This window comes from Hirundo rustica, chromosome 2 (genome assembly GCF_015227805.2).
Source record: "Hirundo rustica isolate bHirRus1 chromosome 2, bHirRus1.pri.v3, whole genome shotgun sequence".
Taxonomy (NCBI): Eukaryota; Metazoa; Chordata; class Aves; order Passeriformes; family Hirundinidae; genus Hirundo; species Hirundo rustica.
In genome coordinates, this window is record NC_053451.1 from 28,825,548 (window position 1) to 28,850,348 (window position 24,801).

Here is a 24,801-nt window from a genome sequence, read left to right on the forward strand (position 1 = left end):
GCGAGGGCGTGGGTCCTGCCGGAACCCGCCGCCGCCGCGATGGGCGACCCTCGGCCCCGCGCCGCCGTCCTCCTCCCTCTGCTCTGCCTCTGCGCCGCGCTGCCCGGCAGCGCCTCCAACAAAGGTGAGCGGCGGAGCGCCGCGGGCACGGTCCCGGGAGGCGGCGGGCGCTCCGCCGGGATGCTCTGCAGGGACGCGGTGGCCGCGGCTCGTCCATCCGCCCCCGCGCTGGCGGTGCGGCTCCGCGCCGCCCGCCGCCTTCGTCCGGCGCGTTTTTGCCGGGGCATCTCCGCGGTCCTCGGCGGCTCCGGCTTTCTTCACCCCTTCGGGAGCCCTCGTGCCGTGCCGTCTCCATCCTCTGCTTTGTCCATCTGTCATCCTAGCACCGCTTTTCTTCTCTCCGTTCTTTCGTCTCCTAGCGCTCCCCTCGCGTTTTCCCCTTTTCCACGCACTTGTCTTGCTTTTGTTTAGTTATTGCTGGGTGGATTTAGATTCCCACCCCTTCCCTAGCATGCTGAGGGAGAATATGTTGTTTCTCCACAGACCCCTGCAGTTCATAAAACACATTCCCATGCTCCATCTTCCAGTCCTGGTTCACCCGTCTACCATCTGTCAATAGGAGCTGTTTATGTATAGCTATGCATTAACGATGCGGGTTGATTTAATGTGTTTTGTGTCATAAAGATAAAAGACGCCCAAACCACCCCAGCGTGACAGCTGTAACGCTCTGAATGCAGATGTTCTTTGAGCTCACAGGGTGATGGAGAAAGATGTGGGTTTCTAGATCTGTGGCTGTAGAGACGAGCGTGAGAGATTCATCCGAGGGGAGTCAGTGTTTTGGTAATCTGACAGGGTGGGAAAATCTGTAAACATTTGAGGGACTCTGGGCTCATCGGGGAATGTGATACCTTAGGGTGCTTTCCGTGCCTTGGAGGAGTCAGGGCAATGGGGCAGGTGCACCACAGAGCTGTGTGTACCCTGACATTGGCAGGGGCATTTATATGTTCTGCTCTGCTTCCGTGGGGCTCGGTGGCAAGGAGAGGCCCCTCATGCTCTGGATTCTCCCTCTCCTTTGTGAATTTGCACTCGGAAACATCTACCCACCTTCCGCAAATTATATTAGATTGACGGGAGCTTTCTTGAAGCTGGTGGGAGTCTGTATCCTGGTAGGAGTCTGTATCCTAAAAATATTCCTAAAATGTTTTTCTGTTCTCCAACAACTCATTTCCTGAGAAATCAGATTGGTGATTCCCAAGTTGCAGGTGGATGCAGCAAAGGATTTATCTCTGTACCATCAGCTTGTTACCCCAGCAACAGGGCACATTTGGCATTTATAGCTCTGGATCCCCACCTCGGTGGCGTGGCGCATGGATAGGGCCGGAAGAGAATGGAATCCGGTGGGGACAATGGAGGGGCAGGGGGAGACGCGGGCACTTGCACACGGGGAGGATTCCACCTGCATACTGAGCAGGATGGATGTTTCTCTGGATTTCCTACGCAATGCTTTATAATCTCAATCAATACGGCGGTGGAGAAGTGCCAACCCACGCTCTTCGCTGCCACACCAGGCTGGATCCGCCCGCGTTGCTTTGCTGGGACATCCCCTGGCTGACCTGCCACCCTGCCTGCTGGCCCCCCAGCCACCCCTGGCAGCACCCCCTGGCCCTGAAATGCACAAATGCTTGGTTGCACAGGGTGCTGCCTCTTTTTGAGTCAACACATGAGGCCGTGCCAGCATGGCCTTTCAGAGGACACTGTGCTGCAGAGGATGGATTCAACATATTGCAAGTAGTGCCCTTGAGGGGAATGGCTCTGTATCCTACTCCCCACCGGCTCTGAGCCATGCTGTGCTCAAAGTATTGCCGGGTTGTAATAAATCTTGGTCTCCAGGCGGTGGGAGAGTGGGGGATTATCTGGGAATGGGGGTTGTAACTAGGCCATGTAATGTAATCTCCGAGGCCCATTTGGCAGGGAGTGGGCATGGGGGGAGGGGTTTGTAATTTGTAATGATTTTTTTTTTACTCTCTCTCCCCTCCCCTTCCCTCCCCCCCACCCCTTTATTTCTCCCTTTTCCTGCCCCGGAGCCTGTGTGATAAAGATTAATTTGCTATTTCTGGGCCTGTGACATTTTTCAGAGCCTCCTGCTGGCTGCTGCCTCCATGCCAAACCTGGCTGGGCTCCAGCCAACGGGCTTAGCAAGGAGGGGCCAAAGGAATATGGTGCTCACCGTGGAGTGGGGAAGAAAAGAGCAAGGGACTCTCAGAATAGGTTGTTATGTGCACAGGATTGCTGACTGGAGATGTACCTGGGCATGTCTGTGTAGGTCCTGGTCCTTAGTCTAGAGACTGCTAGGCAGAAGTGATAATGGCTGCATTGTCCCCTGGGGATACCCCAAGGGAAGACATGGGCTGGATCCTTTCATTATGGCTTCGTTGAGCTAAAGGGTTTAGTATTTGGAATCTGTCTCCAGGCTGAGGCTACTTCTGCCTCTTGAGTTCAGGGGTTTTTTTAACTGCTCCAGCTGTTCTGGGCACCCAAATGGCGCTCCACGTATTTCTAATAAGATTGTAATGAGGACACAAGAAGGAACACATTGTTTCTGAAGAGGTCTCCCATGAGTAGAACTAAATAAAGATAACTTTTTTCTCCCGGCCTATTTTAGATGTCTTTATTTCTAGAGAAGAAGGTGGTGAGGGCTGGTTGTTACTTGCCAGGGGACGAAATTCTTCTCTTTTCCTACTGAATCTGCACTTGGTGGCTAATACATTCCTGTCCTCCATCCCTTCTCCCAAATCTGCCTCAGCAAACAAGCACAAACCATGGATTGAAGCCGAGTATCAGGGCATCGTCATGGAGAATGACAACACCGTCCTGCTCAACCCGCCACTGTTCGCGCTGGACAAAGATGCCCCACTGCGCTATGCAGGTAGGTGGGGAACAGCTCTGGCAAGGGTGGAAGGCAGCGACACGCCTAGGGAGAGGCAGGGACGCAGTGATATTCATCCCTGTGCTGCGTCCTACCTCTCTTCAGGAAACGGTCACCTCCAGACCTTGTTCCAGAGGAGGCCCCTAGTGAAGTCTGGAGGCAATTTGGGCACAGCTTGATTTAGGATGCTGTGAACTGTTTCCTTGGGGAGAGGGACTGAGGGTGGAGCCAGCTACTTTTTGACGCAGTTCTGCTATTTCCAAAGATCACATGCACAGCGCTGTGTCTGTGAGCCCTGGAGAAAGCTGGTAGGGCACACTTCCTCGGCAGAGCTACGTCCCCTCGCAGCGAGCACAGATCCCCGGACCAACAGGCGAGGCTTTCAATGGTTGTATTCCTAGTGCTTGCTAAGGCCATGCCTGGAGTTTCCTCATGCATTCTTGCTCAGCTTTGGGACAGTAAATGTGGTCCCTGTGAGCCGAATTTTAGGGTTTAGGTGACCCTATCTGCAGTTCCCTGCGGTACTCTGCGCATCTCGCGTGTGTGGGTGGATGAGACATCACGGATCTTCCTGCTCTGGCTATCTGCAGTGCATGGCCTGTTTTGCCTCCCTGAGGAGTACAGAGGAGAAATAAGGTGCTCCCCCAGGCCTGTGGCTGTGTAGCACTAATAAATGTAGCTTGAGCCTTGTAACCTGCAATCTTTCGTGATGCTGGTCGGGACTCCTTGCCGTGGGAGTATTCTCCAGTAGATGGCAATCTGCACCGTTAATGGCTGTAAGGGCTAGCAGGAGGAACTCCCAGGGAACTAAAAACTGCTCGAAATGAAGGATGGTAATGGGGGAGAGCAGAAAGTGTGAGTTAGAAAGGAAGAAAACATGGGAAAGGAAAGCAAGGGGTGTAATGTGCTCTCCTCAGTCCTTTTCTTTCTCCCCTTCCCCTCTGTTTTTGTGTGTACCAGGTGAAATCTGTGGCTTCAGGATCCATGGATCGGGGGTACCTTTTGAAGCTGTGATCCTGGACAAAGCCACAGGAGAGGGGCTGATCCGGGCCAAGGAACCAGTGGATTGTGAAGCGCATAAGGAACACACATTTACCATCCAGGCCTACGACTGTGGAGAGGGACCTGATGGAGCAAATACCAAAAAATCACACAAGTAAGTTCATGCAGACATTGCTGCATGCTACAAAGTGTGATCTATGATAAAAATGCAAAGGAAAGGAGCTGTGGAAACACTTCCTTTAGCCAGAAGTATTTTTTCCCTAGCCATGGTATTGTAACTCAACTTGCTAAGAAGACCCAAAGAGAAAAGTTTGCTGACTGTCACATGAGTGAGTACAGAAATGAGGGCTGTTTGACAGCAGTTCCTAAAAGTGGTGTTTTACATTGCTGCATATAGGTCGGAGGTCCAGATTGCATTATGATTACTTTTTGCTCTTTCTGAGTGGTTGAAAACCATTGTCCCAGCATCTGTGTGACAACATTGCTGCACTGAAATCAAGCTGTCTTTCCTTGTCCTTGCTTTTGACAGCTGGAAATCAGAGCGATGCACTTTAAAAGAATGACTTACTCTGAAATTTAGGTGGTGCACGGCTCCTAATCAGCTTATCAGTTCTTATGGACGTCTCTCTGCTTCAGGGCCACGGTGCACGTTCGAGTAAACGATGTGAATGAGTTTGCTCCGGTCTTTGTGGAGAAGCTGTACCGCGTGGCGGTGACGGAGGGAAAGCTGTACGACCGCATCTTGCGTGTGGAGGCCATCGACGGGGACTGCTCACCGCAGTACAGCCAGATCTGCTACTACGAGATCCTGACCCCGAATATTCCCTTCCTCATTGACAATGACGGTAAGAATCCTCACCCACCGTGTGCACATCACTCCTGTTTTCTTGCTCTGCTCCTTCTCTGCCAGCCCCATTTGAAGGCGGTGCTGTGCTATATAAATTTTCCAGCCCTGCTGATCCATCCCGGTGAGAGCGGCAGCATCCATTTTGTGGGATGCTGTAACTTGTTCCAAAGTGACACTGGGCAGAGTGACTCAACTCTTTTTTGGTTGTTTTTGTCATTGATCAAAGATACAAGTGATTTTTAGAAGGAAGGTCTTTGAGGAGACTGCCTGTCCTCTACCTTGATCTCTTTGTTTTGCAAACCAGGGAACATCGAGAACACGGAGAAGCTGCAGTACAGTGCGGATCGTGTCTACAAATTCAGAGTGACAGCCTATGACTGTGGAAAGAAGAGGGCTTCTGATGATGCTGAAGTGGAAATCCAGGTGAAACCCACCTGCAAGCCCAGCTGGCAGGGTATGAAACCTCCAAACACATTTATCTCTTCTCTTCCCCTTTGCTCAGCTACTACTCGGTCCTGCTCGTCATAAATGTTTGTGTGTACACATATAAATCTGTCTGCCCATATATACGGTTCAGTTCTGGCACCAGCCCATCTCCATCAGGGGATGCAGCAGATGTCTAAGTCTGTTGCAAAGCCACTGAAAGGTAAATTCTAACACTGGAAAATCATTCCTTGGATTACCGTGAACTGCCATGTGTTTGATGAGACTCGTAGATTGTATTCAGCAAAGGTTGTTTTGGGGGTTGCTCTTCTGGAAGATATTTGGCTTTTCCTGTGGTGTCGTGTTCCTGCGGGTTTGCCTTAATCAATTAGAATTGAGGGGAAAGCAACACAGCTAAATACCTGCTCTGCCTGATAAGAGAGACTGACCAACCACAGAGTGATGACACACCAGTATTAGCTGTAGAAGCTGGGACCTTGGACTCTGTGCTTCTAGGAAATCTATCTGTGCATCGATGCCAGCTGCATAAAGCTGTGTTTCCAATGTGGAAAGGGCCAAAAATTTGGGCTTGTCCATAGATGCCACTTGTGTGTATGCCAGGTGTCCTGGCCCTGTGTCCTTGGCAGTTCCTAATCCCTCTCACTCCTTTCCATTAGGCTGGAACAAGAGGATTGAGTACACCCCCGGTGCAGGCAGCCTCGCGCTCTTCCCCACCATCCACCTGGAGACCTGTGATGAGCCGCTGTGGAACATCCAGGCCACGGTGGAGCTGCAGACAAACCACGTGGCCAAGGGCTGTGACCGGGATAACTACTCCGAGAAGTCGCTGCGCAAACTCTGTGGTGAATTGGTTCTTTCCTGGGCTGAGGGCGGCTGTGGCATGGCAACCTGCCCCTCCCTCCCTCTGGAGGGGCTCCCTGCCGTAGCTGAGCCTCACACAGCAGAGGTGCCGGGGGACACGTTCCTCACGTCTGCTGTGGTCACTGGGGCGGGGGGACACCGAGCTTGTGTGTTGCATTGAGGGGCAATGGGTGCTCCTGCCCATAGCTTATGGAATCGTGGAATGGTTTGGACTGGAAGGAACCTTAAAGATCCTCTAGTTCCAGCACCCCTGCCAGAGACAGGGACACAGTGCACTAGGCCAGGCTGCTCAGAGTCTCATCCAGCCTGGCACTGAGCACTTCCAGAACTTTCTGGTTTTATAAGGGACTACCTGTGCTTTCCGTGCTGGGAAGCCAGAGGTTTCTGTGCATTGTCCCAGTATGCAGAGTCTGTGGGACTTCCCTCATCACTGAACAAAAAGTCACCATTCTTCTCCAGATAGGAGAAGGCCTTTAGGCAACTCTTCATCTCCCTGTGCACTGAGACACTACAGTGAGGCTTCCAGCGCCCACTTCACCTGATCCCCAGTTCTCAGGCTCCTTATTCTCCCATGCCAACATTCCTGACTCCCTCCCTTCTCGGTAGGAGCTGCCTCAGGAGAGATTGACCTGCTGCCCGTGCCTAGCCCCACTGCAAACTGGACGGCGCGGCTCTCGGTGCACTACAGCCAGGACAGCAGCCTCATCTACTGGTTCAATGGCAGCCAGGCTGCCCAGGTGCCCGTGGTGAAGGGACCGAACGGCCACGAGGGGCTGAGTGACCACTTCACCCTGTCCGTGTGGATGAAGCATGCCGTGGTGCCCGGCAAAGGCAGGCGGGAAGAGGAGACGGTGATCTGCAGTACAGTGCAGAGCGGTGAGACTTCTCCTGGGGTGGTGACGCTTCTGCCCACTGCCTCTTAGCTCCTTAGCAGGGATTGTCCCTGCAGGGGTAAATCTCTGAGGTCCCAAGGCAGGACTTGGGCAGGGGTTCCTCCTTAGGAGCACGGCTTCTTTAGGGGCCCCTTTTCCTCGGGGCGCTCAAGCCTCCTTTGAGCACGTGGTGCAGTCATGCTGGGCTTCTGGGTTCTGGCCAGCGGCACTGCTTGGAGCGTGACACGTAACTCCCTGTGCTTGCCCCTGGCAGAGGACGGCTACTCCCACTACTCTCTGGCCGTGCACGGCTGCCGGATTTCTTTCCTCTACTGGCCGTTGCTGGAAAGCGCAAGGCCTGTGAAATTCCTCTGGAAGCTCGAGCAGGTGAGGAAGGGCGAGGGAGGGTTGGCGCCCTCCCCGTGTCCCTTCTCCTTCTGCCCTTTGCCGATGCCGTGCTCTGCTGCCTGCCGCAGGTCTGCGACGACGAGTGGCACCATTACGCCCTCAACCTGGAGTTCCCCACGGTCACGCTGTACGTGGACGGCGTCTCTTACGACCCCGCCCTGATCCACGACAACGGCCTCATCCACCCGCCGCGGCCCGAGCCTTCCCTCCTGATCGGGGCCTGCTGGGCCGGTGAGTGCCCGCTCCGCAAACCGCGCTCTCCCCACGCGGGGAAAAACGGGGCGGGGGGAGAGCCAGAGGAGGTGAAAGAAACACCACCCCGTGCTGAATGATGCAAACCACGCTGCAGCCATCTTGCCTCCTTGGCACCAAAGCTAGCGTGGCTCCCTCCTTCCTCACGGACCGAGGTAAAAACAGCTCGGGGAAAAGCGTCTCTGGCAGCTTCCTGGACAACCACCGTAGAATATGCAACGGATAACCAAAGTTCAGGCAGAGGAGAGTTGAAACTCTGTACCTTGTTCAGACACTGGCATTTCTATCAAAGCTTTTCACCAGAAAGCAGTCAGTACTGTTTATGCTGCTGATTGTGTTGATGGGAGTTTCTCTGTCTTGAGGGTCTATATGAAAAATTCTTAAATCATTCTGTACAGGGGTTGGGTTGAAAGACAAAAATCAGGTTAGGAACAAAGTTAGACCACTACTAGCCTGTTCTGTGGAGATGCAAGTCTGCATTTCTCAGATCCTTCAGTTCTCCCAATAGACTGAAGCAGGACAGATCTAAAGGAATTTGCCTACTGCTTGCCTTCACTCCTTTGGAAATTTCTAACAAGATCAAATCTTTCACTGTACTGCTGCTTCTCTGGGGTCAGAGATCTTCCCACAGCTCCACGCTCTCTTGATTGGTGTTTTGCAGAGAACCAATACTGATCAGCTTGGGAGCCTCTCCTAGAGCTATCTAGGTCTCTAAGGGATGTTGAGAATATAGCTTATTGTGAACATGGCTGATTCCCAAAATAGATAACATTGGGAAAGGACTGAAAAACTGCGAACACTATAGTTTCTTCCTTAAGTCAGTTGCTCATCCCACACTCTCACCATCCAGTTAATGAGAGGAGCTCTGCCCTCTGTCATCGGTGTTGTGCTGCTGAAGGGTGCACTGCTTGACACTGTTCTTGTGGACTGGCCAATACTGGCCCTTGTATAGATACTTGCCTGACCCTGTGGCTACCGCCTTCCAATGCCTTATTGCTCATCCCGATGTTCTTCTTCTGCAGAGGAAAGAAACAAAGAGAAAACCGGAGGAAGCGAGAACGCCACTGATGCTGTGCAAGGTAGGGAAAAGAAAGAAGATGGGTCTCTTCCCCTCTTGACTGTGCATGACTATCACTTCTTGCATGGTGCCTTCCTTGTACAGCTTCCCCAGTCCTCTCCTGCCATCCTGGGAGGAAACCCCTTATTTGGCAGATTGATACCTTGGTACCTGTGGAGCATGACAAGGCTGATGGAAGGACTGCAGCCTGCTTTGAGAGTTGGAGTATGCTTTTTGTGTGGAGGAAGGGTACTCGTGCCTGATCATTAAAGCTGGTCTCTGAAGAACACAGTAGCCATTAGAGACATCAGGAGATGTCACCTCATCCCTAACTATCTGTGGAATGTGTAGTTTCTTTTACAAGCCCTCACAGGAAGCAGAGTGAGAAGGGGACAAGAAATTGTTCCCATCTGGCATTCAGCAGTTTGACAGAAACTTCTCTGTGCTACCCACCGTTCACTGCCCTCGTCTTTTTGTTGGTCTGTTTTTCTCGCTTTCCACCATCTGCAATTTCAAACATTTTCTTCTCCTTTCTTCAGCATCCCCCGTCTTCTTGTTGTCTTTGCTTTTCCATATCCTGTGCAACCCTCTGTCCCTCTCTACCTCCCTTAACATGTGTATGTCCCTCACATTGTTGCTTTTGCTCTCTGGACTTTTCCATGCCCCACGGCCCCCTCTGTATCTCTCTACCTCCCTTACCTCTGCATGGCCCTCACACTGTTGCTTCTGTGGTTTTGCTCTCTTCCTCGCCGTGTCTCTCACACCCTCCACCTCCCATGTTTCCCTCAGGAGATCCTCTGTCGATACACCACTACTTCCATGGTTACTTGGCTGGCTTCACTGTGCGCCCTGGTAGCTTGGAGAGCCGGGAGGTTATTGAATGCCTGTATGCCTGCCGTGAGGGGCTTGATTACAGTGACTTCGACAGTCTGGGCAAAGGGATGAAGGTATGCCCATCTGCCCAGCTTGCATGGGTCTCCTCCACTCTTCTCCCCAGCCTTGCTTCCCAGGACTTTGCCTGCTCCCCCACCTCAGACAGCTCCCCGCCTTTCTCCTGTGTGTCTCTCTCAGCCTGGGTTCCTGTCATTTGCTGAAGAACCATGAGTGTTTTCTTTTCTTGCACCTCTAGGTTCATGTGAACCCCTCTCAGTCCCTGCTCACCTTGGAGGGTGACGATGTGGAAACCTTCAACCACGCAATCCAGCACGTGGCTTACATGAATTCACTGCGCTTTGCTACCCCTGGGGTCCGGCCACTCAGGCTCACCACTGCCGTCAAGTGAGTGGGCAAACCAGCGCCTCTGGCTCAGTTCAGCAAGCGGGTCGCCTCTCTTTTGACTAAAGTTACACTGACTCACTTTGTATTTTAAAATAGTTGTATTTTAGGATGGTCTCAAAATGGGTAAAAATCTTCCCGAAAATAAATGTTAAGTTATCCAATATCCAAATGGATGCTGTGGTACTGGTTCCTGGTGCCTATGCAGAACTTCTGCCTCCACTCACAGTGTTCCACGCATGTGGACTGGTTTTAGTTTTCTCGTATTTGTCAATGTGACCAAGTCACCAGATCCCCTTGGTGTCACTCCTACCACAGGTCTCTGCCTTTTGCAGCAGGCTTTAGGAAGACTGGTGGAAAAAGGATATTCCCTTCCCTGGAAGTAATGGGCAGGAGGCCGTCTTTTACAACATCGTTGTTGGAAGCTTGGGGCAACTGATGCTTTCTACTGCTCTCCTGCAGGTGTTTCAGTGAGGAGTCCTGTGTCTCCATTCCTGATGTGGAAGGCTATGTTGTGGTGCTACAGCCTGATGCCCCCCAGATCCTGCTGAGTGGCAATGCCCACTTTGCTCATCCTGCGTCAGACTTTGAGGCTCCGGAAGGAATTCCCCTGTTCCCCAACCTCCAGATCACCTGCTCTATTTCTCACCAGGTGGAGGCCAAGAAGGATGAGAGCTGGCATGGTACCGGTGAGTGGAGTACAGGGCAAGGTGTAAGGGACAAACTGGAAAGGCCTACGAGAGTTGTGGTCCTGCAGAGGAAGTAGAGCCCCTATAATTACACTCGAAAGCGAGAGTTTACAAATTTAGAAGCAAGGCACATTGTCTGTCAATATGTAGGCTAATCGGCTCTTATCCCTTTCTGCTCCTCCCTGTACTTTTTCTATGCACTCAGTTCCTTTGCCTCACTCTCTCCTAATTCTTTCCCAGGCTGCTCGTTCCTAATCCCTTTCACATTTTACCTACATTTGCCTTTATTGAATCCAGTGCTGGATGGATGTCCTGCCTGTTACTCTCTCTACTCCTGCTTACTGAGTCTCATCCCTCTCTCCCGCTTTCTTTTCTTACTTCTTGTTCTGTTATTTCTCTTCCTGCCTCACTTATTCCTGTGAATTCCCCAGTCAATTTCCTCACACCCTACAGTATCCTGTTCTTCAATTTCTTTCCATCATGCTCAGATTATTTCTCTGCAGTCTGTGCTTTGTGTGTCTATTCCCTTCTTTAATATCTGTTCCAGTAATGGGATGTTTTGCTCCTGCTTTTCTGTTTAGAAGCTTTGTCTTTCCTCACACATTGATGAGTTCCTTGACTTAAGAGCAGATTGTTCTCAATCCTGCTGAAAGCAGCTAGTTATTCAGTGTGGTTGCCATTTTAAAGAAGATAAGATCTCAGCCATAGTAACCAACAGTGTGAGACAGGGAAAAGCTTTCAAAAGCATGCAGGGCCTGGGAATGTGTGAGCGTTGTTCCTAATTTGCACACTGTCATAACAAAGTCCTTACAGCCAAGATGTGTTATCATGAACCAGACTGATAATAGTATGTTTTTCCAAAATAAAGTGACTTTATTGTGTGAATAGATAATGTCATTAGAACCATCCTGCAACAAATAATTAGACTGAAAGTGATTTTTACTTGAGGTCAGTGCCAGGTGGAGAAGGAGAAGTAATTACATATGATGTGAGCACTCTTAGGTTAGCAGGTACCCCTCTGAGTACCTCCTTCCTTCTCTGATGGCTGTCTGGCTTTCTGGCTGTATCTTCCTTCTGTTTGCGTCTCAGTGACAGACACACGAATGTCAGATGAGATCGTGCACAACCTGGACGGCTGCGAGATCTCATTGGTAGGAGATGACTTGGACCCAGAGAGGGAATACCTGCTCCTGGATGGGGCACTGCTGCAGCAGCGGGGCCTGGAGCTCGCTAACACCTCTGCCTACCTGACCATCACGGGTACGTCCTCTCCACGGTCACAGCTATCTAGCTGGGCCTCTGTCACCGACTGTCAGGCATCGCTGGGAGAAGCACTTGACATTAGCTTGTGCTGGTGTACTTTGTGACACTGAGTTGCAACCATTTCTTGAACTCCTGGCTTTTGGAAGTCTCAGACCTTCCTTGGAGAGGTAGCTCTTCCTTCAGCACAAAGTACTGGGACATGGTGTCAGCTCTCACCCAGGCTTGTGTCACTCCTCCTGACTTACTCCTTGGGGTTTGGTGTTCTCGGGTGTCAGTAGCATTTTGCATGACATGACAGGGACGACATATCCCACAACTTGTGGACTGGTACCACACTTTTGTGCTCTCCAGGATGTAACAGGGCTGTTGCTCTCAATCCTCCCTTCCCTTCCACTCGTTTTAGCAATGCAAGCAGGGGTTCCATCAGGTCCTTTGCAGCCACCTCCATCTCTGAGCTCTTCCCAAAATCAATGAACCCAGCATTGCCTTGGATCCCTCTGTAGCTTCTAGTTGCTGCAGGATTAGGATGTCAGGTGACTTTGGAGCAGGAGCTTCCTCACCCCACCCCTCTCTTCTTGTCTCAGGCGTGGAGAGCATTGCGGTTTACGAGGAGATCCTGCGCCAGGTCTCCTACCACATCAACCACGGTGCTGCCCTCTATGAAAGGAAGTTCCACCTGTCCTGCACGGAGATGAATGGACGCTACTCCAGCAATGAATTTACTGTCGAGGTACAAGGCTGATACATGCACACAGAGATTCTTCTGCGAGCGGGGGGGGTGCATGGGAATGCATGGAATGTGCCATGGATACAGGGCTGAGTCCTCTCACAGACCTCACTCTGGTCTTTCTGCAGGTGAATGTTCTTCACAACATGAACCGAGCTGCTCATCCTAACCATATTCTGAACTCCCAGCAGTTTGTGCACCGAGGCCATCACTTACCCGCAGAGCTGTCTGGGCACAGTTTGGCAAGCACCCACAGCAACCCAAGTACGTAACACTGTCTTTTGGGTTTATTCCTTTAGATCAGGGTGCTGATATTCTGATATCCTGGCAGAACCTATAGTGGAGGATTCCTCTCAGGCTCCCTGCACCCATTATCTGGTTCTCATTATACTGTCCTGTTCCACTCTTCGTTAACCAGTGGACCACAGTCTTTGTCAAATTGTATTTTAGAGCATGCTGCAACAATCATCCTCTTGTGGGATATTATTTTCTTGATGTAGAAGCAGACTGAAATCTATACCTCAGAGGGTCTAAAAAGAGTAACTGTAAGCTGACTTCATTCATGCACCTTGCAAAGGTGCTGTGTGGGCTTGTGTAAAGTAATTTCAGAAAGAAGCTTCAACAGCAGGAGAGAAAAGTGAGTCAAGACTGCCACTGCTCTGAAGAAAGAAATGGGAGTAGGTGCTGGTCAGCAAGGCAGGAAAATATGGGAGATGGCACCACGCAGACAAGAGGAGAATTCTTGCCCCCAAAACAGAGGAGAAACCTCAAAGCTAGACTAAATGTTTGTTTGTGCTGGTACCCCTGTGCCTCAGGCATGACCACACTCCAATCTATTCCTCCTGGGGCTGTAAAAGCTCTGGGACTCGCTACAGTCATTTTGGTCCCCTGTCATAGGGGAACAAGCAAGGCACCTTTGAGCTAGCTTTTGCTGCAGCTTCCTGATCCCAGGCTGGTCCAGTCCTGCAGCTGGCACTGCAGGGGCAGCCTGTGTGTGTGCCAGCCTTTGCCTCTCCCTTCCCCAGCTCTGCCTGATGGCAGCAGCAAACTTGTCCCTGCTGAACAGAACCATAAACAAATCCATGGAGGGCTGAGATAGATTTTGCAGGGAAGGTGGTTATATGGGGAGTTAAGGCTCAGTCTATAGTCCTAAAACAAACACTTGGGAGTCAGGCTAAGGGTCCTAGATGAATTGCAGGTTTTCTCCTGTGGAGAAGCCAGGCTTTTGCCACAGCACTAATTAGAAGTCCATCATAGCATTCACATCTACTCCGTGTGCAACAAAGGCGTCTTTTGGCTTCTTGCTTTCTCTACTGCTTGCACAGAAATCACACTCTGAAAATCATCCTCGAGCCCTTAGAGGCTGTCCCCAGCACGCATTTCTCCCTGCCAATAGCAGGATACAGAGATATGTGGTACAACATATTCTGGTGCATTCTGCAGATAAAGATGTGCAGAGTCTACAGGCCAGGCTGACATCACAGGAACTGCCTGTGCCCAGGGGCACAGATAAGTCAGGCTACGTTTCCTGCATGGACTAAAAACCCAGGCTCTGCTCAGCGATCTCAGTTCCTGGATGTCAGGCTGGAAATTCGTATCTCTGTGACAGACTCTAGACGCAACTTTTCACTTTCTCTCTTCGAAGTGGTCCCCAGTGCTGCCACTGTCATCATCGTGGTGTGCGTGGGCTTCCTGGCACTTATGGTGATCCTCGGCATCCTGCGCATCCACTCCCTGCACCGGCGGGGAGTGGGGCAAGAGGTCCCCGGGGCTGCTGTGTCGGGGCACACCAGCACTGGAGGCAAAGAGAGCGACATGTTCTGGGATGACTCAGCCCTCACCATCATCGTCAACCCCATGGAGGTGAGGAGCAGCCACTGCGGCGGGGCTGGGCGGGCAGCTGGGTTGTTAGGCCCTTCCCCTTACCCCGTGTCTCACCTCCCCAGTCCTACCAGAGCTGTCAGGAGAGGGCAGCAGGGAGTGTGGAGGGCAGAGCCGGCGAGGGCATGGAGGATGACGACGATGACAGCACCGACTCGGAGACACCCGACTCCCCGGACAGCAGTGACATGAATGACCGGCACATCATCGGCAAAAGCGACGTCTCTCACCGCTACTAGGAGCTTTAAAACACCCGCCCAGTGGATCCCCCAAAAACATATGGCAGGAAGGAGGAGGTGTCTTACTTTCGACTTCTTTCCAGCCCCACTGTGTACACACGTGCTCCTCCCTCACTGATCAGTTCTGCCTCCCATGTTCCTTCATCTTCTGCCATTCCCATTGTGGACATTCCCCACATTATTGACCCCCCATCTGGCTCTCCAGAAACATGTGTCAGGGCACTTACACATGATGGTGGCGCAGTTCAAACTGTGATGCAGGTGTTGGAAAGAATGGAAATCTGAAAGGCGGAGCCAGCCATAGGGCTCAGAGTGGGGTTTCTCACAACCCCTACCCAGATATTATATATATATATTGTATATTTTTTCAATGTTGTCATTTGAGGTTTATTCTCGTTTCATGCAAAAAGAAAAAAAAAAAAAAAGAAAAAAAAAAAAACCAAAAAAAACCACCAACAACCAACAAACCACTGCAGCTTCGTGTCGCTTTGTAAAATTGTCAATACTCCTAATACTAAATGAATGAAGGTAAGAAAGACAAGGAAACAAAGTGGATTTTAAAATAAATGGATTTCAAATAAAACATTCAGGACTTCTGCAGTTTTTCACTACAACCAGGGAAAGAAATAGTGTAGCCTCTAATGTGAAACTGGAGCTTGTCCAGAGTGTTTACTGAAATTACCATATCTCGGGGAAGGGTTACATTTTTTAGCATATGTGATGAAATAAGAAAAACACATCACTCAGGACCCTACCCCCTGCCTTTCTGAGAGTCAAAATAGTTTGTAAACACATGTAGCCTTCCCCACGGCTCAGCGCTGGGGACCCCCAGAGGAACAGAAGGCGCTCACGCCTGTTCCAGGCAAACGTAGCACATGCAGCAAATGAAATTCTTGAGCACAGGAAAATAAAATAAATAAGGCTCTTTCCATACATTTAGTGTATTAACAGAAACAGAGCAAATCTCCTTAGCTTCATCCGTTTTCTCACATGATCTGCTTTCTTTATCAGTGTGATGGAGTGTTTTTAATACCAGGGGTTCCAGCCTGTAGAACAGCCCCAGCACTTCTGGGAGAAGGAAGCATCTTTCTCTTTCTGCTGAGCAAGGAGGGGATGGAAACACAACAGATACTAGCACAGCACAGCTCTGAGCCCAGCAGAGCATGAGTTGTTAGGATAGTGCTTCAGAGCAGGTTGTGTTTCTTCCCTGGATCTACTTGGTCTGGTTTTTCAGACCATGCATGACAAAAAGGGGCTGTCAGCTGCCTGACATGTCTTGGGGCAATGGCTGCAACAAGCGAAGGACCCAAAGAGAAATTCTGCTATTTGCTGGCAGCCAAGGTTGAGAAATCCTCCTTAGGGCAAGAAGGCAGTACAGTAGGTGAGAGTGGAAGAGCCCCTCTGAGGGCAAAGGTTGCAGCACAAGATCTCTGCTTGCTGCAGTTCTCTCAGATGTTTCAGCTCTAGCCTGTCTTCATGCCCAGCTTCGTGCCCACGTATGGTTGTTACTGGGTCCGAAAGAAGTGAACATGCTGGAGCTAAAACACTCTTACGCTTTTCTGCTTTGTCTCCTTCCCTCTAAGTCCCATGCCTTTCATCAAGGGAGTTTACAACAGGCACTGTCAAACCAGCGCCCAGACATCTTGAAGCACTGGAATAATTCAGGTCTCCAGAAAGCAAAAAAACCCCTGCGTTGTGCACATTGGAGCAAAAAGCTTGGCACAAAATAGTTGTTGTGTCCCGAGAATGCCTGGCCCAGATCTGATCTGTGACAAAAAGCACCACCCCTCAGAGGCCTGTGAAAAGACCAGGTCTCAGGACCACAATGTCCCTGTACCTCCACAGCAGCCTCAGCCAGGTGTTACAGCTTAGGTGGAAGAGGCCAGATGTATGATGAGTTCATAGGTAGCCATCATGATGGCTGCGTTTGGGATCTGGCGGATCAGGTGTGCCAGCAGCCCCCGGTATAAAGCCAAGGGTCCCTCCTCACGCACCACGAGCTGCAGAGTCTGTGTCAAGGAACGGTACCGCGACCCTTCCTCTCGCAACCGCGTCCGAATGACCTCTGGAGAGACAAGAAGGGAAGCCACACATCAGCAGGTGGACCCTACAGGTGTGGCATCTCCCCTCCAGGAGAACAGAAGCAAGGAGAGCGGTCTCACTCACCGTGTGGATACGCAATGCACGTAGCACATGTTTTGGAGACAGCAGCGGCGCCCATAAGGCCAAAGAAATCGTTGTCCGGCGGAAGTGTGAGCGATGGGGAACGGGAATGCTGGCTGTTTTGCAGCTCCTTTTTCAGCGCTTCGTAGATGACGAAGTGTATGATGGTCTCTGACACTCCAGCATAGGAGGCAGTGATCCCACGGTAAAATCCACGCAGGCCTTCAGTGTGGTACACGTGCATGGCACACTGGAGAGCAGTGCTGGCCGTCTCCCCCTTCACCCTGGAAAGAAGGGAGAGGGTTAGGACAGCATACTGCACCCCGACCTGCAGTGCTGTTGTGAAGACAGCCATACGCCTCTTGCCTAGCCCACGACTTGCCATGTTCCGATGAGAAATCACAGACCTCTCTCTGCCCGCCAGCCCCCAAAACAATCCTCATGTGACACGGAGTGGCTCTGCACTGCTGGCCTGCCTTACCTGGCTTCCAGCTGCATCCTGGTTTTCACTAACCAGATGGGGTTGGTGAGTGTGGCTGAGCTGATGCCTGGGGAACAGAAGAGGAAGACAGCTGTGAGCGCCAGGATCACGCTGGCAGTTCGTGAAGAGGTGCTGATCTATCAGCTCTCTGAGCTGTGCTTGGCAAGCTGCAGGCATTTGCAATTTGAGAATGACCTTGAGAAGAGATATTTAGGGCAGACTATTTGATTCTCCTTCTCCCCTATTCCAGCCTTTGTCTAGCGTTAATTAGCTCTTCTGCCTCCAACAAAACCCTACTACAGGCCCGGGTGTTACAAAGAGGCAGGAAACAGCATGCTAATTTTGCAAGAGTGGAGGATTTTGTTAGAGAACTGGGATGTATCAAGAGGAATGGTTCTGTGAGTGGTCTGAATTACACACTGCCTTCTCCCTCTCACAGCAGAACAGAGCTCATGATAGCAGCTGAAGGGGTAAAAACTAGACTTCAAGAGATGAGCTTAAGAAGGATGAAGAGTGAGAAAACATTTTGGCTACCAGAGGAACTCACTTCTCCACGTGTGGAGGGAGAAAACTTCAGAGCAGCAATGGAGAAGGAAAGAAACACATTAGCATTTCCAGACAGAAGGACCTCTTGGCTTTGATTTGAGACAAAAGGCTCACCTGCACAGGCTGCTGCTAATATGTGTACTTTCTTGGACTCTGGTACCAGGACAGTATTAAGCCTCTCCTTAGTAGCAGAATAGGCAGCAAAATATATAGCCCTGGTTGGAAAAAAATACAGAAGAGGTTACAGCTCCCCTATGAGGAGCAGAGACACTACTGAGCCGTCTCACTCCAACTTTTCTTACTCCCAGCAGAGTTTTGCCTAACCACTTATACCTGGCCCACAGCAATCATCTTAACACTACGAGCAGAAGCTCCAGAAGACGTCTGTGTGAAGGGGTCCTGTGGCACATGAGCACAAGGCCCAGACTGCTTTCAGAAAGTGGAGCAACAATTATGGCACAGGCCCCTGGAAAAGTGTACAACATGAGGCACCGTCATGGAGCAGTACTCACCGGGAGGGAGCAACCCCAGCGAGGTTTGGACCCAGACCTCGGAACAGGGACCGTTTGCCTTCCTTCTCAAGGATGGCCCTACAGAAGGAAATGAGCAGAGAAATCAGCAGAATAACTAGAGCTGAGGGCTCTCCTGTTCCTCCTCCCTCTTTGTTCTTCAGTATTTCTTGTAGCACCCTCTCCTCACCTCCCACGTTATCCTTTTTTCTGCCCTGCTCTCAATTTCTCTCCAATCACTTTTCTCTCCTTCAGTCATAGACTCATGGAACCGCTTGGGTTGGAAATGACCATAAGGATCATCTAATTCCAACTACCCTGCCATGGGCAGGGACACTTTTCACTAGTCCTTGCACCCTATTCTTGACAATGCCATCCCTCTGGGTCTGATCAAATCACTAGCTGAGAAATTTCTCACTGTCCCCTGAGCAGCCTTGCGGAGCACGGATCACTGGTGAGAAGCGGATGTACCTGTGCTCTGATCAAACCTTCTGTTGCACTTGTGGCTTCCAGAGCCTCAGCTCAATTCTCTTTCTCTCTCCCCTCACACCCTCCCCCTGATGGCCAAACCCTCACCTCCCTGGTGCTAACAGGCACGCTGCCTTGTCCTACTCACCTCAGCAACGTGAGCACTCCAGGAGATGGTGGGGTGGGATTCATCAGCCTCACACTCATCCCCGGCAGCTGCATCTCTGGGAGGCACAGAGGCCGCAGTGCCAGCTGGGAGGACTGCAGACGTGTCTTCACCACTTCCAGGGGACAGGTCAGGATGGCTCCAGCTGTGCCACCACATCTAGGGCACAGCAGCACATTTAAGAATGGCCTCCGTGCCACAGTAGGGCAATAATTCTGACCCTGCTTGTCCACAACTTCTCCCCTCTGGGAGAGGAGGTTAGGTACTCCAGCCTGTGTCACAGATTACCTCCTGCTCTGACACTGATTAACGCAACAGCTCAGCTTGGGACATCATCTGGCAGCCTCCCTCTGCAACTTTACTCAGTATCTGAGACAAAGAGTCCCAAGTCCATGGGGACCCAGCAGTCCCCCAGAGCAAACATTTCTGCTGCCCACCCTCACTGCAAAGCCTTCTGCTGAGCTCACCAGGTACCGTGGCCCACACCCTGCCACAGCCGCACCGGCTCACAGAGGGGCAGCACAGAACTCCTCCCACCTCTTTAATCCATAATTACATCAGACCCACATTTGCAAGGCCCTGTAAGCAAGATCTGTATTTTCTGCCAATAACCAGGCTCTCTCCAAGCCTGGCTTGCTTAATGAAAGAGGACCCTGACTTTCAGCAGGCAGAACCTATTTTTGGAGCTCATGAACCATCTCCATCGACGGGTCTCGTCGCACTGCGGGAATGCTGCAAGGACACATACCCCCTTTTTCCCTTTCCACCACCCAGGGACAAGTCAGAACTGATACATTTGGGTCTCAGCTTCTGCCCCTCTAAATCCTTCAACTGATAATTCTGCTCTTCTAGAAGATACTCACTCAGTACCTGAAAGACCATTTTGAGGTAAATTTGCACCTAAGCCATGCAAGAGGCTTTGACAAATGGACAATTGTTCACATCCCCTACAGCCAAAGTTGCTTTTTTTCACAGGAGATGGAGGCTTAATAAAAAGCTCACTCTGCTCCAAAGAAAGAAAAGCCAACCAAAGAGCTACAAGGTATCAGGGAACAGTCAGGTATATCATCAGAATTACATGTGACAGTGCAGGACAACATATAGTGAGAGTTCTGAAGAATTATTTTGAAAAAATCTATACAGCTCAGTGAACATACACAGTATCCTCACAGCCTTTGCTCCTTCACTATCATTGCCAACAGGAATGGCGGAAAATAAAAAAGAAAAAAAAGAGGATTGGATGCCTATTGCACTGACATCCAAGAATTGAAGGTATGGCAGCTAGGAGATTATGCAGCTAATGATGCCAGCTATCAGCTAAGCTATCCCATAACGCTCATGTTGCTTTGTCAAGCCCTTGGCAGATATACACATCTGGCAGATGTGGTGACAACTTGAAGAGCAGTGCATCAGCAGCCATCTCCCTCAGGAGGTCTATGATGAGTGGTGGGAGCCTGGCATTGTGACTCCTGAATTTAGCTCCAGCTCAGGAGGCAACACAAAGCAAAGCAGTGAACACCCTGGCTCAGGTTCTCTGGGTGAACGAGCTGATCAAGCACAGACACCAAGACACAGCCTACGCAGCAATCCAGAGTTGCACGAGGCAGGGTCTCCTTTTACAAAGGCCATGTTGATTCTTCCCATAGAGACCATATTCACTTAGGGGTCCAACAGTCCTGTTCTTTACCATAGATTCTATTAATTTGTCTTATGCAGGCTCCAGACTTACATGCCTGCTGTTTCTTTGACCAGAAGTACAATCTCCAGTCCAGGAGAAGATTGAGTACAAAGGTGACAGATCAAGGTCTTAAAGGTCTGAACAGGGCCGTTTCAACCCCTTATCTCAAAACTGAGCGAACAATACATCAGGGAAACATTGAGAGAAGCAGTTGCTTGGTATACTACAAATTCTTCTCTCTAATAGTGCATAAGGAAGCAAAAGTTTCTGTAATGTTCTCTTAATATCTAATTTCTTCAAGAAGTCCCCACCTGCAATGGTCAGGATCTGAGTTTGAACACATGCTTCCAGCATATATAAAAGTTTCCTGAGATCAAGTTCCTGAAGTTACTGATAGATACACATAATAAAAAAGTATTATAAAAGCACTAATAGCAATTAAGGAAATTATTACTCCTTAGCATAGTGGCCATTTAATCAGCAGAAAGAGAGTGTGAGGTGAAGGGCCACTATGAGCCACTATGCCCCAATGGCAAGACTAACGAGGACAAAAGAACACCTATTAATTAAAACTAAGGAAATGAGGGGTACCAGTTGTTAAAACTAGAAGAAATCGCAACTGTGATGTATTATACAGCTGCTTACATTCTATGAAAGACATAGGTCTGCAAAATTCTTCTGTTTCCATTCTGAGAAATGGAAAATAATGTGTCATTACTGTAGAAGCAGGAACTAAAGCAGTTTCTGCAAAATAGAATGAAGAGCAGCGGCTGAAAATGAGTACAGGTACTCTCAGAACAAAGCTGTGGCAAAAAGCGCTAATTGAAGAAGCTGGGTAACTCTACCTTGGAAAATGGTGCTTGCCTCTAGATCTTGCTTTCATGTTTTAAAGGGAAAACCGACAAGTTTGAGGTGACAGAATAAGAAGTTTAGTTGAGGAATACTAAAGACACTGTTAACATGTTTTAAATTACCTAAAAGGGGTATAAGCACATGCACAGAGTTTACAAGGTTTACTGGTAATTCATGTTAGCTCTTATTTAGGCTTGTCAAAAATTAAGATGGGTTGAAGGTCTTCATTTAAGAGTAGCAATGCTGGACCAGACAAACCTGCAGTTAAACCAGGTTTCTGCCTAGGGCACAGACAAATAAAGGTCACCTACGGAAGGGTAGGAGAAATGCCTCCAGAACACTCTCCCAGCTTCCCACAATTTTCAGTTCAGGGACCTCCTCAGACAGAAATGTTGTCGTGCTTTTAGTAGCCTCCAACAGATTAATTTTCATTCATCTTTTTAAAATGCTCCCTGGACACATAAGAAGCTTTTACCCTCTACTATCCTGTGGCCAGGAGTCCCACAGTTTAACTGCACGCTGTGGGAAGAACTACGTTCTTGCAATAGTTCTGAACAAAACTCTCACAAGTTTCTTTGGCTGGTCCCCAGTTCTTATACTGGAAGATAAAGTGGAGAACTGTTCCTTCATCAATGAGACCCTGTTTTGTTTCATTGCATAAACCAGCAATATTAAATATAGTGCAGCAATAAACTGAACTTCTCATTCATCTCTTATTCACGTTATTATCTCCAGAGTTTTAAATAGCTGTAATTCAGGACTATTGCTTAATGGACGAGGACAAGATACTGACAAAGTTCCCACTAGTGACATTCTTTTCACTAGCCAAACTCTCAGGTTTTCAGGAACCGTGGTGGAAAAGACAAAGAAATGCCTAAGAAGAAAGCTAAGGAAAAAAAAAAGTTTTAAGAGTGTCCAAGATGCAATGATTATATAGTTCAAAGGATAAATTAAAAAAAAAAAGACAATAACATATCCAAAATAACAATGGAAACAGAGAGGACAAGTACACACATGCAAAGATTAACACAGCACAAGAACTCCATTAGCTGCAGAAAACTGGAAATCTACTAATTAAAAGCAATTAAATGATGCGCCTTATTGTACATGTTGTACCACAGGCTCCACAATCACACGGACTCCAGCAGGTTGGTGGGATTTGGAAAGGGATTAGGTGGCTGCCTAAACAGAGGACTTCTGCAGGGTACACAGCAAAGTCCGGAGAACCACATTATCTTCTGTTTTAAGGCACCATCAACTTGAAGCTCACTGTTTTGAGACTTTTTAAGAGAGGAAAGGGGGAAAAGCCCCGGGACAAATCACTCGCTCAAGGGCACGCTTCTAAAGCAGAGGGGCACCGCTGGGATCCAAACGCCTGACTCACCAGGATCAGCCGCACTATTTAAAGCCAGAAAAGTCCCACAGGAATCTCAGCCACGCGCTGATAGAGAGAGCTGGCCGCCCTCCCGAACACGCGGATGCCCCGCCATTAGCCCCGCTGAAGAGGCCTCCTGGTTCCCCTGGTTCAGGCGCCCCGCTCCCCTTGCCCCGCATCCCCGGCAAGCTCCGGATGGATGAAACCCCGTGTCCCACAGGGAGGCTCTCCGTCTTCCCAAACCGCGGAGCCAGACGTTCCCCCCCGGCGCTGCGGGGCTGCTCCGCAGCGCCCACCCCGATCCCAGCCCGGCGCTGGCGGGGCCGGCGGCGCTCCGGCGGGGCCGCTCCGCCCCGGCTCCCCGGCGGCGGCTGCTGCCCGACCCGCGGCCCCAGTCCCGCCCCAGGGCGCCCTCCCGGGACACTCACCCTCCGGCGAGCAGGTGCAGCAGCGTGCCGGGCTGCGACATGGCCCCGCCGCTCCCGGCCCCGCTCCCGGAGGAGCGGCAGCGGAAGGGGCGGGCGGGGCCCTGCGAGGGGAGCGAGGGCTCCTCCGTGCCGATGGACGGGTGACAGCTCGCACGGCTCCTTTGGCCCCGCCGCTCAAGGCTCTTCCATCAAAAACAAACCAACAACCCCCCCACCCCCGCAAGCCTCCGAAACGACCCCCAAACTTAAACAAACTCGTCTTTGTTTTGCGAGTAGGGGAGCCAAGGAAAACGGTGGGGTTTTTTGACCGCGGGAAAGCGATGGGTCCAAGAGCGGAGCCAAGTCGTTCCCGAGGCTCGTCCTCGCTCATGGGAACGCAGACGCTTCTTCGGAACTTTGGGTTCATACGAAGATGGGACAATGCTCTCCACAAAAACCCCCCAACCCTCCGAATAAATTAGACCCATGATTTGAAGTTCAGGGGATAAGTGTGAGAAAGACAGGGAATATTCAGGGGCAAAATATCCTCTGTTGCTTTTTTAAATGCACAGTTTCAGAGCGCAACAGAGTTCGTTGAATATCATCTCCCTTGAAAAAAGCAGACTGTACATCAACATGATGCTGTTGCCAAAAAGGCGCACATCAGATCAGTTTACATGTTTAGGAGGATAGCCTGTAGGTCAGATGAAACAGGCTGTCAGAACAGCTCTGTACTGCTGTGACTTCACTCACAGCACTGAGTGTCCAGTTTGGCTTGCCATGCTCCTACAACCGAGACAAATGTGGGAAGTGAATCCACAGGGAGGAATAATTACCTTGGCCGCTCAAGCAGAAGGATTGAAAAAATGGCAACCTTTAGTCTGGAGGAGAAGGAATTAAGGGAGACATGACAACTGAGTCCAATTAAGTACAAAGATGCTTTGAAAAGGAAATGAGTACCTTACCTGCGGTGGAAAAGAACAGAACAATCAGCTCATAAATAGTGCCTGTCACTACCTGGGCAATGAGGGGAAGACGAGTAAAAAGACTGGCTTTCTGGTCGGTGAAACTGGAAACTGGTCAAAGATACCTAGAAGCTCCAAGAATTTTTCACTTGTCTTCACTGTGTTTGTGGTGGCTAGGTGAATATCTTAAATAGCACCAAGTGCAAGTGGGGAAAAGGTCATTCTAGATTTCTAAGCACTTGGGCAAAATCAAGGTTTTCTGACCAATTAGGGATGATGAACTTCATTCTGTGATGGCTGGAGAACTGGAGAATGGCCCGCTGGCCATTATCTTTGAGATATCTAGACAATTGAGAGGTTCAGAAGACTGGAAAAGGACAAATATAGTGGCTATTTTAAAAAAGAAAATCTGATTGATTACTGGCCAACCAGCATAATTTTACTGCCT

The 24,801-nt window shown here is 50.2% G+C and overlaps 2 protein-coding genes across 3 annotated transcripts; one reads left to right on the forward strand and one right to left on the reverse strand.

Annotated features, from left to right (window-relative positions):
- On the forward strand, nt 1-15,328 carry CLSTN3 (calsyntenin 3). Its single transcript, XM_040054212.1, has 18 exons — nt 1-124; nt 2,804-2,926; nt 3,887-4,082; nt 4,565-4,773; nt 5,080-5,229; nt 5,876-6,061; nt 6,687-6,956; nt 7,227-7,339; nt 7,429-7,591; nt 8,635-8,691; nt 9,459-9,616; nt 9,799-9,947; nt 10,407-10,633; nt 11,723-11,893; nt 12,481-12,626; nt 12,752-12,887; nt 14,269-14,486; nt 14,570-15,328. The coding sequence occupies exons 1-18, from the start codon at nt 40-42 to the stop codon at nt 14,741-14,743; spliced, it is 2,931 nt and encodes a 976-aa protein (XP_039910146.1). The 5' UTR covers nt 1-39; the 3' UTR covers nt 14,744-15,328.
- Nucleotides 15,295-23,528, reverse strand: LOC120748152 (solute carrier family 25 member 33-like). 2 transcript variants are annotated; one of them, XM_040054223.1, is made up of 7 exons: nt 23,410-23,528; nt 19,059-19,235; nt 18,446-18,523; nt 18,048-18,148; nt 17,388-17,454; nt 16,910-17,190; nt 15,295-16,808 (listed from the first exon to the last, which is right to left on the reverse strand). In XM_040054223.1, exons 1-7 carry the CDS (start codon nt 23,448-23,450, stop codon nt 16,612-16,614), a joined length of 942 nt encoding a protein of 313 aa, XP_039910157.1. In that variant the 5' UTR covers nt 23,451-23,528; the 3' UTR covers nt 15,295-16,611. The 2 variants fall into 2 exon arrangements, with proteins under 2 accessions (XP_039910157.1, XP_039910164.1); XM_040054230.2 differs by lacking the exon at nt 23,410-23,528 and adding an exon at nt 22,991-23,120.
- Between the last annotated feature and the right edge of the window lie 1,273 nt (nt 23,529-24,801).

Excerpts from the sequence above, each read along its gene's own strand:
- LOC120748152 (XM_040054223.1), bottom strand. The coding sequence starts at position 23,450 with ATGTCGCAGCCCGGCACGCTGCTGCACCTGCTCGCCGGAGG. Across the intron at positions 18,149-18,445 it reads GCTGGGGTTGCTCCCTCCCG|GGCTATATATTTTGCTGCCT; the intron begins GTGAGTACTGCT and ends TTTTCCAACCAG. Across the intron at positions 17,191-17,387 it reads AGGATGCAGCTGGAAGCCAG|GGTGAAGGGGGAGACGGCCA; the intron begins GTAAGGCAGGCC and ends CCTTCTTTCCAG.
- CLSTN3 (XM_040054212.1), top strand. The coding sequence starts at position 40 with ATGGGCGACCCTCGGCCCCGCGCCGCCGTCCTCCTCCCTCTGCTCTGC. Across the intron at positions 125-2,803 it reads CGGCAGCGCCTCCAACAAAG|CAAACAAGCACAAACCATGG; the intron begins GTGAGCGGCGGA and ends AATCTGCCTCAG. Across the intron at positions 6,957-7,226 it reads CTGCAGTACAGTGCAGAGCG|AGGACGGCTACTCCCACTAC; the intron begins GTGAGACTTCTC and ends TGCCCCTGGCAG.